Source organism: Phoenix dactylifera, chromosome 3 (genome assembly GCF_051530095.1).
Source record: "Phoenix dactylifera cultivar Ajwa chromosome 3, Ajwa_hap1_PhDact_Kaust_v1.1, whole genome shotgun sequence".
NCBI classification, from domain to species: domain Eukaryota; kingdom Viridiplantae; phylum Streptophyta; class Magnoliopsida; order Arecales; family Arecaceae; genus Phoenix; species Phoenix dactylifera.
In genome coordinates, this window is record NC_143192.1 from 51,871,806 (window position 1) to 51,891,195 (window position 19,390).

The following is a 19,390-nucleotide window of genomic DNA, read 5'->3' on the forward strand; positions in this document are numbered from 1 at the left end:
TTTTAAGTGAGTTCTGCATAGGGTTTTGGCACGGAAGTGTGCCGTGTGGCTCGTGAGGAGAGGGACTAAAGTCTCGCTGTGTTCTTTCCTATCCTGGAAAAGTTTTAGCCGTTGGATCTCTCAAATGATACCTACATGGCCGTCCATCTGCCTTCCGGGTTTCTTGTCATCGAACCGAAGCAATCGCTTCTCTCGATCGCGGAAGAGCTACCGACCGTCTCAAAGGAAAGGGGTAAGGTGGTCGCGCGGGAAGAGTTTGAGGAAAAGGGGCCGCCTACGCGGGAGTACGATGTTGGCCCGAAGAATCGAACCTTTTAGAAGGCGGATCACGGTGGCTGTGGACGGAAAAGGCCAGTTTCTTTTGCCTCGGTGTTTGTCTCGCTCTACGCTTAGGTTGTTCCGCGGGCCCACGTGGCTGTTGCTGGAGGCTGACGTGTTAACCAGGTGGAAGAGCAACGTCACCTAAAATTTTCTGTCAGTTGTTCAAAATGACTATTATACCCTCGTGGGACGAGGATGTTTTTCTTGGTTGGGCGAATGCCGTCGTACTGTTCTGGGAAGTTACACCAGCTTTAACGCATAAGTAGGTAAACTAGCATAATGAAAAAGCTAGCAAAAGCCGAAAGAGTTTAACTGAATTTTTTCAATACAACTTAAATTCTCCCAATTGAAAGAAAGAAAGTAAAGCTCGATGAAGCGATCTTAGTTACTTTTTGCTGGTCGATTTCACCCCTCCCAAGCTTTAAGCAAAAGATAATACTAATAGGTTATTATCCATCTTTCTAAGACAATATATCGAATTTCCCTACTCCCTCGGTTAGGAAACAATTCTTAAAAACTTTGTTTCGATAACTAATAATTATATTTATTGGCTTTTGGTTTATAGACACGAAGCTTAACCTTCTGCTTCGTATGTCGCTGTTTTATTGCTATTCGACCACCATCTTCATTGATAGGCTTGTGTCAACTTTTTAAGTGGTTTTTTTTCTTTGCGTCAACAAAATATTTAAATTCTTTATATTTTATGTGGGATCCTGTTCCAACCGTTGAGTTTTAATATTTCTTTTTTTGAAGCGATCAATCAATTTTTTGTTGATTAGGTTCACTTTGGTTTGGTTGGAATTTTATTTTATTATTTTGGGCTCTAAAAAGTATCTGGTTCCAACGACCAAGCAACGCACATATCACTAAAATCAAAGGCTACAAGCAAAGTGAAAACCTCTCTTATTAAAAAGAAAAATTATGAAAGCTTTATATACATACATACACATATACACGAATCACAACTGCGGTAACTATCATTCACCACTAAAACAAAAAAGCAATCATAAAAGTTGATCAAAAAATAATACCTATATTTGCTCAAATGATTGTTAATCAACATAAAAGCTTTGTTTTTAGCTAACATTTTTTATGATTGAAAAGTGAAATTGATAGTATCACATCTTTGATTTCATTATTTGCATAGATTTTAATAATTGAAAAGAGAAAATAAATATATATTATTAGTATCTCAGTGATCCATGCAATATATAGGATAATAAGTTGCATATTATACACTAAGACTCATGCAATTAAAAAAAATATCAATAGATTTATAAAGTCAATGAACTAATCATATATAGGCGTACGGCTGCCAAATTTTTTTCTTTATAATATAGACTTTTAAAGAGGACAAGAAAATAGTGGCCACTTATTTTAGATGAAAAGTACCGGACGGCATTGTAACGGCCGCTAAGTACCGTTGCTTCAGAAGTAAATAGGGTTATTTTCGTAAATAAATCTTGGAACCGGGGTCCATCTCACCCTTGTGGACTGCCCCCAGTTTAATTCCTTCGTCTTGTCTGCCTGCGAGCTCTGAAACCGGGGGGAGCAAAGCGAAGGAGAGCAAGCGGCATCCGTCCAAACCCCAAACCCTAAGCAACGGAAAGAGATCGGAAAACACGCAGGAGTTTGCCCTCACGCAATGCAATGCCTGCGGCACCCCGAAACCAAAGCCCTCACCAGAGTGGAAATCTAAAGAGAGAAAGAGAAGGAGAGAGATAGAGAGGGCGGCAATTTCCAAATTTAGGTAGCAAAAGGGATTCTTGGCGGCTTTAGACGTAGGAGGAGCTTCGAGTTCTTGGAGGAGAGAGAGGAGCCTCTGCTGCTTCTTCGTCGAATTTTTGGCAGGAAGTCGGAGATTTTCTTCGACTTCTGGACGAATGGAGGTGAGCAGCGGTTGATCTCGCTGCATCCTGATGATTTCTCCAAGAAACGGTTAGATTTCTCTGCCGCACGATGGATCTTTAGTTTCTTGATTTTCTTCGTTGCAATGTCGTAGAAGCAGCGGGTTGTTGGTGGTTAAGTCGTAATTCTTCGTAATCTTTGCGTGTATTTTTATTTTAAATATTTGGTAAAGATTACGAATGTTTTGATCTCTAGAACTGGAGGGATTGTTGCTAAATATTTATTTACTTATTTATTTTGGCAAGATTTTGGTGGTCAGATCTCGAATCTTTGAAGAAGATCGTTTTCTTTGATTTGAAGGGAACAAGTTTATGTTGAGGCTAAAGTTGTTGGGATACTAAAAGGTCGGGTCCGAATTGGGGTTAAAAAGTGGAAAAAAACCCACCAGTTTGACTCCTTTTTCTAAAGCTTGCTCTGGAATTCTGTCGGTTTAGTTGCTCTCTGAAAAATAGCAGGAAAAAGGGCGAAAACAAGAGAGCAATAGAAGAGTTTGCATGCTCTTATTATTCTTTGAGGGGGATAAATAGAAAAATCGACCCTTTTTTATGTCACACAAATTTGGTTCTTTTTGGAAAGCTATGGACGGGTGGCTTGGAGTAGAAGCGGTGTGTGCCGCAGCTTTGGCTGTTAGGAAGCTTGAATTTTGTTAAATTTTGGTCTGAGGTCTCTCTTTCTTGGGGTCGGTGGGAAATGGCGTCTTCTTGGGACCAGCTGGGTGAGATTTCGAATGTCGCCCAACTGACGGGACTCGACGCCGTTCGTCTGATCGGGATGATTGTGAAGGCGGCGTCCACCGCACGCATGCACAAGAAGAACTGCAGGCACTTTGCGCAGCACCTGAAGCTGATCGGCAACCTCTTGGAGCAGCTCAAGATTTCGGAGCTCAAGAAGTATCCGGAGACTCGGGAGCCTCTGGAGCAGCTGGAGGATGCCCTAAGGCGGTCCTATATTCTTGTCAACAGCTGCCAGGACCGCAGCTATCTGTATCTTTTGGCTATGGGGTGGAACATTGTGTACCAGTTCAAGAAGGCTCAGGTTGAGATCGATCGGTACTTGAGGATCGTTCCACTCATCACTCTTGTGGACAATACTAGAGTCAGGGTATGGATCATCTGATCTTTATATTTGTCCTAATTTTGTTTATTTCCGGTAATTTTTTATATTATATCCTATTATTGTTGTTATTTTTGTATAGGAATGTTAATGTATATTTGTTTGTTACGGTCTATTCCTGCAGCTGACGTAAGCAGATGCTGAGAAGTTGATGCAAATTTGTTATCGACCCAGTTTGGTCTTGGTCCATGTTGATAGATTCTGTTCAGCTGTAAAACTTGGTAGTTGGTACTGTTGCTGTTAAAAAAAAACATCACTTCGGCATTGACTCTGTTCAATTTTTCTTTGGTTTGATGCTTGAATCAAATATGTAGGTTTCTAGGACGGTGGTATAAAGCAAGCTGCTCTTTCTGTTGTTTGGGTAAATATGAGTGAGGTAGCCCAGTGAACAAACTTTTTGTTCAGATATCACTATCATGGGTCCAGAAGTATTTGAATATTTTTATGGTTATAACCACCTAATACCTTAACAAATCTTAAACTTGGATGACAAAACTTTGCTTTATACTTTACAAACTCAAACCCAAGAAGCAAAATGAACTGTTGTGAAGTATAGCGTGCAGCCTTTGCCAAGCATCAAAACTTGGATTTGGAGTTTTGGACTTTTTGTGATGATGTCATTTAACCAAGATGATGACTTAGGTAATCCAAAAAGTAGGAGATGGATTCCATCTCAACAACGCTAATTTCAAGCTTCTGGGATCACTTTGCTTATGACCGCAGATATATACCTTTAACTCCTTAGTAGGTAACTAGCATACCTGTCCTGGTAAATTATCATATTGCTATGAACATGACAACTAGACTGTTCCTACTTTAGCATGTTTTGTTGGTACACATATTTGCCAATAAATAATTGACCTTTAATTGAGAACCTAGCATCATTGCTAGTAAATAAATATCCTATTTTCTAGCTTTAAAACACAAGCGGCAAGTTTCTCTGAATTTTAAAATTTCTTCAAACACAATTTTTCCTTTGCTTTATGATAGCCTATTCTAGTAAATTCATAATTCCTTTTTTTTTTTTAACATTTGCATTCTAAACATCCAGTGATATTTGGTGAACCCTTACTATTCATCAAGATGTTTATTTTAATAGTTAATTTATTTTTCTCATCCTTTTTTCTCTAACTCCTACAATTCTCCAAATGTTTCCTAACTTTTTGATAAATTATTGCCTCAGTAATTGCCAATATTTTTTATTATAATGGTAAGTCAACTGCTGCAGTGAAGTTTGGCATGGATGGCTTGCTATGCTTGTTTGTTTGGAGGACATGATAAGAAAAAGCACTTGCAGATAACACTATCTAATGAACAGGAGTAAGCATGGCATGTTTAGTTATTTTACAATTAAATTGCAGTCCTGCAGTCCTATCATGGGTGTTCAAGCTCTCCACATAACAAAGTCATCAATAAAAATCTACAAAAGGCCTATATCTATGTTCTTCTCTCTCTCTCTCTCTCTCTAATTTTTTTTGCAGTAATTATGATGCGGAACTTTTAGTCTTTCCTGAGAAATGAATTGGAAGTAATTTAATATTTATTGCTTGATCAGAAAAATTAAAGACGTATCTGGTTATGTCATCATTACGGTATCTTTTTTTTTGGTTCTTGTATGGCACTTTTTTCCTAGCTTCATTTGTTTTAAATGAATCAAATTTTCAGGAAAGACTGGAGCATATTGAAAGGGATCAACGTGAATATACTTTTGATGAAGAGGACAGAAGGGTGCAAGATGCCTTATTAAATCCCGATCCTTGCAAAAATCAGACAGTGGTGCTAAAAAAGACTCTTTCCTGTTCTTATCCAAACTTGCCTTTTGATGAAGCCCTGCAAAAAGAAAACGAGAAGCTCCAAATGGAACTCCAAAGATCACAGAGTGACATGGATATTAGTCAATGTGAAATAATTCTGCGGTTGCTCGGAGTAACAGAAAATGTAGCATGTTCTCTGCCAGAGAAGAGTGAGAAGCCTAAGGATCCTATGAAAGTGGAGTCAAATTATTCGGATACCAATATTGACACACGGCACTCCTTTGATGGAGACTACTGTAGTCAACAAAAGGATACTTACATGGCATCAAGGTTGGATTCCATTTTTCTACATGTTTAATAATGGTGCAATCAATCAATGTTTCTATTATGTTAGTAGATATAACAACATTAAAGTTCATGCTTTCCTCTTAAATTTAGTTGACTTAAGTTTCTTCTTAATCAGTATTTTGCACACGTCATCTCCCATCATATTTTATTTAAAGAAAATGTACCTAATGTGGAAAACGGTCAATTATGGGAGATGCAATTGCAATCTTCAATTTTTTGAGGTTTGGAATTGCATTAAGGGATGCTGGGGCATTTGGAATATCGAGTTTGATCTGAAATGTTGGATTTATGTAATTAAGCTCTTATTTCAAAAATGGAGTTGCTCATGATGACATAAAGTTGTCATCAGTCTTGTTCTTGGTCTAAAAAACGATTGCTTGATCCACCAGATTTAATGTTCCATAAAGTAGGTAACTACTCTATATTTTATAGGCTAAATTCGTCTTCATTCTGCTTTGTGAACTGGTCTTCTCCTGTGCTTTTACATGTGGGAATTGTACCCTCATAGCATGAGCCAACCCTGTCACGCATCTCTGCTTTAAAGCCAAGAGAGCATTGTTTTGTGCTAGACCCTACCCTGTTACTGGTGTTTAGCATGTCTTTTGGGCAGGAAGATTCTAAAATCTTCTACAGGAAGCAAAACCTGGGTCCTGAAATCCACTATGGTTCGTTTCAATTCATATAGTCATGTTGAGAATTCAGACCTAGGTACTTACACCAGATTGTTGCAGGAAAAGACACATTGATCTGATAGCCAAATTAATGCACGAAAAATTTTGCATTGTCTTGCTGATCTGAGGGTTATGCGGTTGAGAAAACAATGAAGGTTTTGGTGATCAATGAGATAATTAGGTCTTCCTACTTCAGAGGAAGGATTAGGTTTGCACTTTGAGAATTAAGATTTTAGATTGGTTTTAGATTGAACTCAAGGAAATTAAGATAAGATGGAGAGTCTAATGTTCAAAATAAGTATATCTACTATCACAGTACAGAATTGTGTAACTTGATGGATCGTCACCATTCATAGAGCTATGTTGTAGCTTCACATGGGCTTCAGGGAGTTATCACCTTCACAATATGGAATCATGCAAAAAGAGAATATTATTACAAATCTTAATTATATAATACGAGGATGGATGCTATAGGTCTCCACTGCACTGCCTACAGGAACCTTATTCAAACAATGTTTGCTTATTGATGAGAGGAAAAAGAAAGCTTAGTCACTTAAGGTGACCTTCCTATTAATTTATGTGATAAAATTCTTATATAACTTGGGCAATAGGTTACGGGATGTGGATTCCCATGGAATACATAATTAGAATTGTAACCAGTATTACTTAATTCAAACCTCTTTAGGCTTGTTGATATACCTCATATACTTCTCAACTGACACAGAAGTTCACGTGCTTGATTCATACTGTATGCTAGCAGCAGCTGCACTTTAATCCCCTGAAGAATGTTGATCCTGAGATGCAGTCTCATTAACTTGAAGTTCCATAATTTCCACAATATGGTAGTCCTTGTACATGTCTTCGCACACCTGCTTCATTCTGGCGTGAAAAGTTGAATGGTCATCCTATTGCACAGTATGGCTGAGGAATTTTACAGGATCTTATAGGCGACTATATCTTGACACCTTTTGTCTCTTTGCTTGACACATGCTATCGTCTATTCAATATATATGATAATGATCATGTCATATGCTATCCTGGCATGAGGAGTTGTTTCCGAACCTTACATGCACATTCATGTTGTTTGAAAATCATTTTTTCACTTGCACATACTCTTCGGCTGTTGTCTGAACCTCTTTTTATTCCTTTTATGACAGTGCAACTATCCTCATCAGCCTCTTTAATAATCTTTGTGGAGGTTTTTCTTAAAGTTATTGTTGTTCTTGCTATAAGTTGATTGGTCTTATTGTCTTCTCTTTTGAAGGGTTTGTTAGAAAGTCGTTTAAATTTTTGAGTGGAATGTTGAACTTGTACTCCACTTGGAAGGCTGAGACTGTCTGGTTGCAGATTGTGCTAAGATATTTAATTTTTTTGAGCTGTTCTCTACCTAATCTCTGATGTGAGGGACTCCACATATATGGCTGCTGGTTCGTCCTCCATATTTGCAGAAAGCAAACCGGGCCATAAAGTTTATCATTGAGACATTGATTGAATGCCATATATTCTACATTATAGCTTGTTCCACCCCTTGCATTTTTTTGCTGGGATGTTTTATAAATTTCAAATGTTCCATACATAATTTTTTTTCTCATATTGTATAATACTTTTACTGTCATTATGTAATTATATAATTTATGCTAAAGTTTCAGCTGATCCTGACTGAAAGTTAGGAGCGAAATTTATAGGGTTTTTTAGTAATGCTCATCCTTGCCCTAGAGTATATACTTTGCATGATATTACTGAATCACCTTTTCTTATGCAAGGCAGCATTACATAAGCTTATCATTTTTATGAATGTCTGATGATATTATTTTCCTGTTGAACTTTATATGCTGGGCAACATGCTTTTGAAGTTTTGCATAGTATATTTAGATTTCGAAAAATTCTTACACCATATTACAATTCCTTGCAGAAGTGTTTCTCCAGTTTCATCCGGTCATGATTTGATCTCAAACGGAGGTTCACACAGACATGAAGATTGGCATTCAGATTTGCTCGGTTGCTGTTCAGAGCCTTATCTATGTATGCCAATTTTATAACTGCATTTCATCATAAATTTGGACTCGAAATACATTTATTTTCTTAAATTGCTAGGTATGCTTAGTAGGGATCTTAGTCTCTGTTTATGAACTACATTTTTTCACCAGTTGTATCACCCTTGTGGTTTCATTGTTTCTGTGTTAGTCCATTGAGTGTTAATATTTTTCTTTGGTTTTAAAAATTGAGAAATGTGCGAATATACTTAAATAGTATGTTATCATGGAGTGCAATGAACATGAGACCCATGATTATGATATAATGAATATTCAATTGGAAAAGCAGTTAAACAGTTTGTTTCTGCTGGAATTTTAGCAATACATTTATAAAAAAAATCTAGGTTTAAGATCTCATTGTATACAGATGAAGATGTTGATAAAAAAAAAAATTCTGCATCACTGCAAGAGAAATTAGTCTGTCTTTTGGTTTGCCTGTAATATGAGCTCCATGTTCCAAAGGATTTGCACTTGATTTGGAGTTCTATCATTCTGTACATGGACTTAATGACCGATGCTTTTTGGATTTGATATGTCAGACTATTTTATTACATCTGTGATAACTCCTCCATTCATTATTTTCTTGTAGACTGCAGTGGTACATGATGATGATGATGATGTAATGAGCTCTTAATCTGTATGCTGCCATTTGGTGTCTTTAAACCAGCAATTGTTTAAGAAAATCAATCTATAGAAACATCAGCAATGACCTTATGAAATACAATAGAATCTTGAGCACAAATATTAGAGTAAATGAAATGAGTTAGAATGATGGATCGAAAAGAGGGAGATGTATGTTTGGAAACATGTTACTCACTGGTAAAAAGCCTTACAAGTAACAAGTGAATGTGCATGCATGGGCGGGTGGGCGGGCAGGCGGGCATGGAATTTTCTGCATATAACAGACCAGTGGTAGTGAGAGCATCCCAGCAAGCTAGTGATTGGGAGTAAGATGACTATCAATTCAGTGTGCTTGATTTATTCAAGTAACAGTAAACTTGTTTGTGACAATTTACTGTAGTTGGTATGTCAATGACAACTCCCATGTCAGCAATCAAACACCATAGCTAGAGAACCACTGCAAGCATGGCCTGTTTGCTGCAGTGCATTAGTGGGTGATGCTGTCCTGTTTGTTAGCCTTTCAGAAGATGAGGGACCAATGAAAGCATGGCAACTCAAAGGTCATCCAAATTTATTTATTTTTGAAAAGAATATGGTTTTGACTTTTACTGCATCTAAATAGGCAACACAAAGGCAAGTAAAAGATAATAAATTTGTAAAATATGACATACTATAAGAAATTTCAAAGCATGGAAGTAAGATAGGTTTAAGACAACATTACAGTTTCTTATGTTGTCTGTAAGCCATGCATCAAAGTTTAAAATGCTTTTGTGGTGAAGTAGTAGGGATTTGTAAAATGCATAATGCTAGTCTATTATGCTTATGAGATTTGATTTTCTAGTCTGCTTATCTGAAACATATGTTGAATCACTTTCCTTTACCTTCACAAGCACATGCATGTGTGCATGCCTTTTATATTTCCATTTACATATCTTATTCTTTTTAAAAGTTCGCATTCTACTTAGGGATTAGGACCATTGGCACAGGTAAAACACTTTCTTTTTTTCTAAAAAAGGTATAATTTTGACTTGCTGATATTCCAAGTCCATATTAAACAGGATGAGGCTTGGATATTATGGTCTTGCTACAACCTTCACTTGGTATAATGCTGTGCCCTTCAGGAGGGTTACCGTGAATACATCTTTACATTATGATCACAATATGCATGACTGAATTTTTTATATATAATTTTGGCCAAGGGCCAAATAATTCATTAACTTCTAAATAATACAACAATAGCTTTTTTGGGTGTGTGGGCCGGTAGCTTAGATGGTTGACAAGAATTTTGCAACCTTAATTTTTTAATAAATCCAGATTTCCATTCAAAAAGTTTATTACTTGCTTTCAGATTCTACGTTATACTCTTCAGGAAGTAATGTTATTACATGAGATTTTTTGTTCTCTTCTTTTGATTGGCAATTTGAGGTAATTATTTATTATGTCAAGATACTTATTTTTTCTTTGATGGACTTCAAATTGCTCAATAATGTTTACTCGACCTTTCCCCCTATTCAGCTTATGAAAGTTCACATAGTATAAATGTCTTGCAGGTATGAAGACTTTATTCTACCCTTGCGGAACATTTTCAAAAATAGCTACAGTAACCAAAAACAGACATGTTTGTACGTAAATTATTTTACCTGTCATTTTTAATATTTTCCAGGTTAAATATTTATGTTTCTTTTGGAAGCCACCATTCAAAGTTACCAATTACATGTGTCTTGCCAAAGATGGAAAGAAATGAATTATGTGTATATATGTTGTGTGTCTGCATACAATTGTGGAAGGGTGTCATGTTATTGTGATAACCTTAGATTCTATTTCTTCGTAAGGCTTCATTGCAATCTTTTTATCTCAATAACTCTAACAAAGTAAAACTATTTGCCTAAAATGCTCACGTAATTCAAAATTTATTCAAGTAAAATAAAATATATCAATGCCCCAGACTAGGGTAAGGAAAGTTGTAGCCAACAATTGCAAGCAAGAAATCCATGTATGGCTGGTCTGACATTTATCATTTTAGATGATGCAATAAGGAAATTATGTGATATACCATGTGGAGATGACTAGAATATGATTGTCCATATACATGAATGTCTGGGGTTCCTTGGGCATCAAACAAGGTAGGAAACATGATGCTCTGGAGATGAGTTCAGCCATTTTAAAATAAATACTAGGACAAGTTAGCTTAATTTTGATTTCATATGTTGGAGCAAACTTATAAAGTTTGCAAAAGTAGAATACACTTTTAATTATATTTTTTGAATTTGATGGTTACTTTTTTTTCCCCTTATGAATGTTACGTAATATAATTTTTTCTTTCAATCCTTATCATAGATGAAACATGTTATAGTCTGATTTAGCAGCTACTGATGATTGTAACAGAAGGGAAAAATATTTAGATGAATCTTTTTTGCGGTCATTGGTTACGGTGTATTGTGCTAGTCAATATGCCTGATAATCATCAAAACTGGATGTATCATGCAAGAACTAGAGAGGAGTGAAGGAAAGAGTCCAGGAAGAAAAAAGGGTTGGCAATAATCAAAGTGATAGGCTCAACGTCAATGCTATTGTTATTTGACATTGTTATGGGGGTCAAAAGGAGAAGTTTAGCCCTACGGATAATTATCCTTTTCCACATAATTATCTCTTTCTCGAAGAAAAAAGTAGGGGAAAGCCTCAACAACCCCTTCCTTAATTATCACAAAATAACTATTTAATTTTGTGGTCATTTCAAGGATCTGATCATCCATGTTCACTCTAAGTTTACATGAAAAATCCTATTTTAAGATACTTAGTGAAAATCTGTTTTCTTCTAATTAGTACTGTTTGTAAAGTAGTCTATGCAGTTGTGTAGGATTAAGTGGAAGGAGTTGCATACTGAGTGGACAGGCATCCCCAGGTGCCCGCGTAAGCAGGTTAGGAGGATGCTTGTCGTGCAAGGCAGGTTGAACAGGGTGGGTCAGGTTGAGGGCACGTAATATGATAATAAAGATGACCATTGTCACAATAATTATGAACTCAAATCACATTTATTTCTATCAAAGATCTTGCATCATGGGTGACTCTAAAGCACAAGGAATGCACACACTCAATAATCTGTTTTAAGTTAGGATGCCTCACCAAGAATTACCTAGAAAGGCCAAAGCTGCCATATGTTATCAAATCAGCAAATCTGCAATATCTGCATACTAAAGTAAAATATTATTGCATTATATTAGATTTATCAGCCTTTTGTGTGTTGTATGCTGGGACTCTGATTCTTGTTATAAAATCTTTGTATTAAGGAAAGCTTGCTTTATGATAAATATTTTGTAAGTTACTATTTTGTGATGATGTTAACCAGAGTTGGTAAAAAAACAATTTTAAGCACATTGCTATATATATATTGACGATTTAACTGCTGAATGACACATCTAATGAAGGGCTGAAACAAAAATAATACAGAAAGCTAAACTTGGAACGTTTTCTTCCTTGCTTCTAGCCACTGTAGGTTGAAAAGATTAATGGTGCTCTAAAAATACATTTGCGTCTAGGCTAGACCAATAACCATGCATGTATTTGTGGGCTGCAAATTTTTACGTATGTTTTCCCCTCAAGAGTAAGAAATTAGTATACTTTAGAGAGGTTAACCGATCAAGAAATACTTAAGGGTTGATATGGCACAGTATCTTCTGGTTGTTTAGCTGAACACGCATAAAAAATCTGCCAAATGACTCATTCTTAACATGATTTCTGTTGATTCTACTTAATCTATAGTGATTAATATCTACAATGACATTTGTGCATATTTGTGTAGCGACCTTAGAAGCAAAGTTTTATTATTATATAAATATATCAGTGATGGGATTTTCTGTCATCAGCTTCTGCAGAAGCCTGCAATGACCTGTTGGCATATTCATTAATATTGTCATGTTGTTGTTACACCTGCTGTGTCAGGAGGAAACTCCGCAAGATGCTGAATATCACGGTAATATACAAACACTTCATTGATGATTGACTTTTTCTTGTAGATGGTGAATTTTATACTAAGTTTGAATTTCCTGCATACTGTTCGCTGCACTATATTCTTTTCTTTTTCCTGCACTATATTGCATGTGATGAAATAACTTCAGCTGTGGAATTTTGTTATTTGTTTCAATCATGCTGATGGTATGTTCATCCACTATTCACTAATTACATGCATATGGAATCAAATGATGTCTCATCTTTCGAAATGATCAAAGTGATTTGTTATCTTCCAGAGGTAATATTATCTTTATCTTCAGTTGGCTTTTAAATCCCATAAACCTTTCACTTGTTCTGATATGTTGGAATCCTACTAGAGATTGGGTCAAATCTTTATTGGTTGTACCATATCACATAATTTCTGGTTTTTGAACATTCTGACGTGGCACATAAGCTGTATCTAGGGGCATCAATAAGCTAGTCTCTGATATTTTCAATCTATATCCTAGCATATTTGCTGGTAGGCTAATTATTGTGTGTACTGAAATTATTGATACATTTTAGACTGACCTTGGATGCTAGGGATGATAAGTTCCATGTACGATGTCTTTTTAGTTGATTCTATGATTTGCATACCTGAGATCAAAATCGAGATTTCACAAGAGTAATATTAAAGTAGTTCATAGTGCCCCAATTCTTTTATTTTACCATCAAAATGCAATCAATATCTCCAAAACGAATAGTGGACTCACGCATATCATTGCACATATTTTCACTGCTTCCAGACTTTTCCCTACCATTGCACGCAAATTCTCAGCAAAGTTAGATTTTAATCACGATACTTTAAGACTACTAATAAAGAAAATGGTTTCCGTTGCCTGGCAGGGGGGTTTATGTGATGATTTCCTGTCACACCTGATGTGTTGCTGCTGTGCGCTTGTTCAAGAATGGCGTGAAGTGGAGATTCGTGGAGTTCAATGTATGTTTTCTCCTTCTGAACTTGCTTTGGTCTAGACATTGGGTAGCATGATGTGCCGGGTGTTAAGTTCTAGGGTCGTAGTGTTACATGCCCAACTTCAATCATCAAAGCGACTAAATTACGGAGTTCATATTGCAATGTTCTTGCAGGTACAGGGAAGAAAAAAACAAGCCCACCACCTTCTCAATACATGCAATCTTAGCTGGCAGCTGGGAGTAGAAGTTCTGTTTGTGTTGTATAGTCAATACCCTGTTGATTGCCAAATTTATCGTGAGCGGTGCCAGTAATATGAAGCTGTGTCTTGCTGTCCCTTGTACTTGCTATTTCTTGGTATACTTCTGCTACAGTGCTGTGTATCATGGACCTGCTTTTGTGCTATAGCATTGTTTATTTGACCTATTCAAAAAGAAGCTCCAGTTTCCAGGATACATATTGCCCTCCCATCATCAGTCCATTCATGCAAAAACATAGGTGAAAGCTATTTCAGCCAACTTGTGCACAATTTTCTGAAATGGCAGCAGTATGCCAGCACCATTCTGTTGCGTAGGTGGAATCGATTTGCCATGTAATTAGGCCATGGAATCGATTTGTCACCAAGCTCATCTTTTCATGCCATGGAGGCTTCCCTTCAGAACTTGGAATGCTTCTGGTGCTGCTGTACTTCAGGTTGAATGTTTCTGTAGCAATTTGAGAAAAAACCTGATGGAAAAACCAATGCACAGAAGCAAGAGACGAGGTGGTTGATATACATTCACATTGCCTGTAGAAACAGTTCAGTTGCCAACTGCCTCTGGATGGAAATGATGTCTTCTCGACATAAAAAAAGAGTAAGATGTATGACACCTTAAGATCGTGTGAGAAATGGAAAGATATTTTGGTTTCTTCGACATTGCAGCAGCGAACGCGGAAAGAAAACAAAAGACCTGAAGGAAATCTCAGATCTAGTTTCTGCTTGATTTTCCCCCTTATTTTCTCAGAATTCTTGATGTTCACGTGCCTAGCATTCATACCTGATACCTCTGCAGATAAATAATCTACCGACAGATTTTTCAAACAATAGCCTCTAGGATCAGCTTGATGTCAAACCACGGTGCAAGATCATCAGAGGAATGGTTCAGAAAACAGTAGCTCAAACCGTCATCACAGATGCTCTCTGATCATGATCATACGTACGTACGTACATACATACATGCATACGGTCGTAATTCGATTCAGCCATTGCTTAGAACTGGAGGGGTAGTCTGGGTATACCTCCCCCCTTATCCTGCCTTGCCCTGGGGAACGAGAGGTCCAAACCTCGGTCGAAGCCGCCTTTATCCATCAAGCCAGCTGCTGGCCTCCCCTTTTATCCCCCTCTCTTATCAGCCTACCTCTGACCAGAATTCGATGCACACCGTACGAAGAAGGATAATACCCACAATAAATTCCTCGTCTATCTTTCTATATAAAAGTATTGAACGAAGGCTCTTTCCCCAGGGCTCCTCCTCTCCACCTATCCTTCAGAAGGAACAAATCTCGAGTGCTGATAAGATGGCGAAGCCTATATCGATCGAAGTATGGAATCCCAGCGGGAAGTACCGAGTCGTCAGTACCAAACCGATGCCCGGAACCCGTTGGATTCGTCTCTTGAGCGACCAAGATTGCCGCGTCGAGGTAAAAATCTCTTCGGCTCCTCTGGCCAATTCCGTTTCTCCAATTTCCCGTCATGTTCATGAGGAGCAACACCTGATTCTCTTTAATATCTGTGCTCAGATATGCACCGACAAGAAGACCATATTGTCCGTGGAGGACATTCTTGCTCTTATCGGCGACAAATGCGATGGAGTAATTGGACAGGCAAGCGGAATTTCTTACACACACACACACACAAACACTTTGTGTGCATAGAAGCGTAGATACTAATCAGTCTCTGGGATTTTGCTCTGGTTTGTTCTATGGCTTGTGTTCCACAGTTAACAGAAGATTGGGGTGAGGTGCTGTTCTCTGCACTGAGGAGAGCTGGTGGGACTGCCTTCAGTAACATGGCAGTCGGGTACAATAATGTCGATGTCGATGCTGCTACCAAGTGTGGAGTCGCCGTTGGAAACACCCCAGTGAGTTCAAATGTGATTTAGTTATTATATTGATCACGCGGCTATATCAGCTTATGTAGATCACAAAGAAAATAAGATGCCTACGTAGATTTGATACACACACACACACATATATATTTACTTCTATAATGTGCTCTCTAATATTTGCTAGCTATGTTGAAGAAGTGGAAAAATATTAAAGAAAACTTGATGTATTTTAATATTTGTAGAAGTTTTGTGTGCCGCTTTCCTTCTCCTTCAAGTGTAATGTTTTTTTTCTTTCTGGACAATGTTATTGGGTCATACTGTTTGATCTTGTTCAGCTAAACCCCTTTCTTGCAAGTGCTAATTTTAGATTACTCATAGTCTTGGAAGCTTTCTGTTTGTCTTTTCGTTGCATGAATTTTGCGTTATTTGCGTTGGCTTCACTTTATTTATTTGTTTATTTATTTATTTTTGTGTGGCCAGGGAGTTCTTACGGAAACAACTGCAGAGTTAGCTGCTTCGCTTTCACTGGCCGCAGCCAGAAGAATAGTTGAAGCAGATGAGTTTATGAGGGCAGGTTTATATGATGGATGGCTTCCCCATTTGTATGATCTGAAACACACTCCTATATTTTATGAGGCTCACATGGTTTCTTCGATACAGAATAGACTAACTTCTTCGAGTGGAATGGCTTATCCTGAATTCATGCTTCCAATAGGTTTGTGGGGAATTTGCTGAAGGGACAGACAGTTGGAGTTATTGGAGCTGGCCGTATTGGATCAGCTTATGCCAGGATGATGGTAATGTTTCTTGTCCTGTGACTCCTCTGTAACATCTGAATGAGCCATGCATTGATGCTGCTCTCAAGATATCCAATCAATGTTCTGATTTCTGATTTTTTTTTTCCAGAAATTTTCAATTCTTAGATTCTATGTAACTTGGATTGAGTCAAATAAAAAAAATTAAACAAAAATCTGTAGAATCATTGTATTATGATTAAGAAAAAGTTGATTCTTGTAAGTTCATTTGGGAAAAATTCATACTCAAATTGCGCAATACTTTAGCATACCATATTGAATTTCTAGCAGCATTGTAATATTTGTATCCATTTGGAGATACTGAAAAATAGCGTAATGTGTGTGGACATGCGCACACTGATATGAGATCACTAAAAAGACTAAACTCAGTAGCTGTAAACAGCTCTGTGTTGCTTAATTTAGTGCGAAAGAAATCTCTTGCAAGTGTATCGAGGGAATACATAATTGAACAATAACTTTTTCATAATAAGAAGGTCTAACTCTAGCGAATATACCTACTGACTAACTTGATTAGAAAGATGAAAAAGAAAGATGGTCAGAATTTGTTGCATGAAATCATATTGGAAGACAATATTAAACAATAGTTATATTATAAAAACTGGTATAATAGAAGGTGTTATGAACAAGACTAGTAGAACTGTCATGGTTGCTGGTTTTACCGCACTTGCATTGACTATATCTTTGTTCACTTTACAACAGATTGAGGGTTTCAAGATGAATCTTATATACTATGATCTGTATCAGGCAACTAGACTAGAGAAGTTTGTCACAGGCATGTTGCTGTCATCTCATCTCACTTTCTCTTTAACATTCCAAGAGATTCAGCTGAAACTCAAAAATTCCTTGGTTATTAACTTCTTCCGCTGCAGCATATGGACAGTTCCTGAAGGCAAATGGTGAACAGCCTGTTAGTTGGAAAAGAGCTGCTACGATGGAGGATGTACTTAGAGAGGCTGATGTGGTTAGACCTCATCCTTTGGAATATTAACTATATTGCTCAATCATAGAGTACTAGCGATCTCTTATTGCCCTGATTCTTCTTCGCATTTGAGGTGTCTGACTCTACAATTCACCCAATTACATGGGCTACACTGACTGGCACAACGAATCCTCATAGGATAACACAGAGAAATTATTGCAATAATAGTATGCATCTAGATCAGAGCTGGCATGGGCATAGATGAGAATGACTAATTTCAGACCTTTTTGTTCCCTCAATAGACTTGTGCTCTTTGCAGATAAGTCTTCATCCAATTTTGGATAAAACAACGTATCATCTGATAAACAAAGAGAGTCTGTCCATAATGAAGAAGGTGAAACCTCCAGCTCTAGGATTATTCAATCAATATAACTTCTGTCCACTTTGATCATAAATCAAAGTAATCCAAATTTGAAATTACTACAGGATGCAATCCTTGTAAATTGTAGCAGAGGACCAGTGATTGACGAAGCTGCCTTGGTAGAACATCTGAAAGTAAACCCCATGTTCCGGGTGGGGCTTGATGTATTCGAGGTGATCATACAGTTGCTTCCACATTTGATGCTCCAATTTTTAGTAGAAACCTACTTTCTAATTTACTCAGTCATCACCTTTCAACAGGATGAACCTTACATGAAACCTGGGCTTGCTGAACTGAAAAATGCAATTGTTGTGCCACATATTGCATCTGCCTCCAAGGTGAATATCTTATATGATTACATTTAAATTAAAAAATTACAAGCTTTATTTCCTACTTATCCATCCTTTTGTACTGCTAATACAATCAACTTCTTTTATTGATTCAGTGGACACGTGAAGGAATGGCGACTCTTGCTGCTTTGAATGTTTTAGTAAGTTCGAATAGTTAAACAAGTTCAACATTAGTTTTTGCTCTTTTAACAGAGAAGCACTTCTTCATTGTTTGTTGGCAAACAGGGTAAGATTAAAGGATACCCGGTTTCGACTGATCCTAATCAGGTCGAACCTTTCTTGGATGAGAAATCCTCACCTCCAGCTGTTTGTCCAAGCATTGTGAATGCAAAACAACTTGGTATATATTCCATATTGTTAGGACTGGGAAGGATTGTTTTCTGCCTCTTCTGCATTTCTTGCTAACAATAATAATATATTTTGCAGGTCTGCCTTCTTCAAAGTTTTAAAAGGCTGTTTGATGCTATCCATCTCAATGTAAAAGGTGCAGTGCATAGATTTCATGTTGGGTCTTTAAGTTCTTGGAAGTGAGAAGTAGAAATCTATATCTGGTTCTCATGTCACAGACTAAATGTATGTTTTGATCTGTCATCTCGCCTAAGGAAATGATTCCAGAATGTTGAATATGTATAGCTATTCTCATGCCGGGGGGGAGTGCCTTCTAGACTAGCGAGATAGCCCAATTCCCTCCTATCAAGGATAAGCTTATCCATTGGTAGGCTTGGTAGGTGTGGAATGAGCTTTTCCCTCCCACATCATAATCAAAGTATCATATTATCCCTCCATTTTTTTCTATCCATTTTAAGTTCACGAAAAAAATGGAAGATAATTTTGCCTTTGCTATAGAAGGCAAATTGTCAGGAAATCCAGAGCATATTATATGAATGCCTCTCCCTTCCACTTATTCCCCTATTCAAATGCCAAAAAGATGCTTATCCATGGAATAAACCTATCCCATCTATGGGATCTAGATAAATTTTTTAATTCCTCCAAAATTATTCTTACGGCACTTTGTTTTCCATAAAAAAACGTGACATAACTTCGAAATTCTTATCATAAATAAAAAAAATGTTGTTAGATGTGGAGAGAAATGTGTGCGCACATTAGTATTAAGCGGTTTTAGTTCTTT

General features: G+C 37.2%; 2 protein-coding genes across 3 annotated transcripts; both read left to right on the forward strand.

Moving 5' to 3' along the window:
* The first annotated feature begins 1,809 nt into the window (after positions 1 to 1,809).
* On the forward strand, positions 1,810 to 14,124 carry LOC103719600 (cell number regulator 13-like). 2 transcript variants are annotated; one of them, XM_008808925.5, is made up of 8 exons: positions 1,810 to 2,259; positions 2,475 to 3,330; positions 5,008 to 5,426; positions 8,028 to 8,137; positions 10,320 to 10,391; positions 12,633 to 12,739; positions 13,603 to 13,696; positions 13,846 to 14,124. In XM_008808925.5, the coding sequence occupies exons 2-8, from the start codon at positions 2,920 to 2,922 to the stop codon at positions 13,896 to 13,898; spliced, it is 1,266 nt and encodes a 421-aa protein (XP_008807147.4). In that variant the 5' UTR covers positions 1,810 to 2,259; positions 2,475 to 2,919; the 3' UTR covers positions 13,899 to 14,124. The 2 variants fall into 2 exon arrangements, with proteins under 2 accessions (XP_008807147.4, XP_008807148.4); XM_008808926.5 differs by having other exon boundaries at positions 1,838 to 2,259; positions 2,489 to 3,330.
* An 816-nt stretch (positions 14,125 to 14,940) lies between these two features.
* On the forward strand, positions 14,941 to 19,046 carry LOC103719601 (glycerate dehydrogenase-like). The gene is made up of 13 exons (XM_017845830.5): positions 14,941 to 15,349; positions 15,449 to 15,532; positions 15,649 to 15,789; positions 16,237 to 16,358; positions 16,472 to 16,553; positions 17,271 to 17,343; positions 17,441 to 17,532; positions 17,810 to 17,884; positions 17,977 to 18,084; positions 18,172 to 18,249; positions 18,357 to 18,401; positions 18,487 to 18,601; positions 18,688 to 19,046. Exons 1-13 carry the CDS (start codon positions 15,083 to 15,085, stop codon positions 18,708 to 18,710), a joined length of 1,305 nt encoding a protein of 434 aa, XP_017701319.3. The 5' UTR covers positions 14,941 to 15,082; the 3' UTR covers positions 18,711 to 19,046.
* Positions 19,047 to 19,390: the final 344 nt, after the last annotated feature.

Coding starts and splice junctions, on each gene's coding strand:
- LOC103719600 (XM_008808925.5), top strand. CDS start 2,920: ATGGCGTCTTCTTGGGACCAGCTGGGTGAGATTTCGAATGTCGCCCAA. Junction 5,427..8,027: donor GATACTTACATGGCATCAAG/GTTGGATTCCAT, acceptor AATTCCTTGCAG/AAGTGTTTCTCCAGTTTCAT. Junction 13,697..13,845: donor GGAGATTCGTGGAGTTCAAT/GTATGTTTTCTC, acceptor ATGTTCTTGCAG/GTACAGGGAAGAAAAAAACA.
- LOC103719601 (XM_017845830.5), top strand. CDS start 15,083: ATGCACACCGTACGAAGAAGGATAATACCCACAATAAATTCCTCGTCT. Junction 15,790..16,236: donor TCGCCGTTGGAAACACCCCA/GTGAGTTCAAAT, acceptor TTGTGTGGCCAG/GGAGTTCTTACGGAAACAAC. Junction 17,885..17,976: donor GTCTGTCCATAATGAAGAAG/GTGAAACCTCCA, acceptor AAATTACTACAG/GATGCAATCCTTGTAAATTG.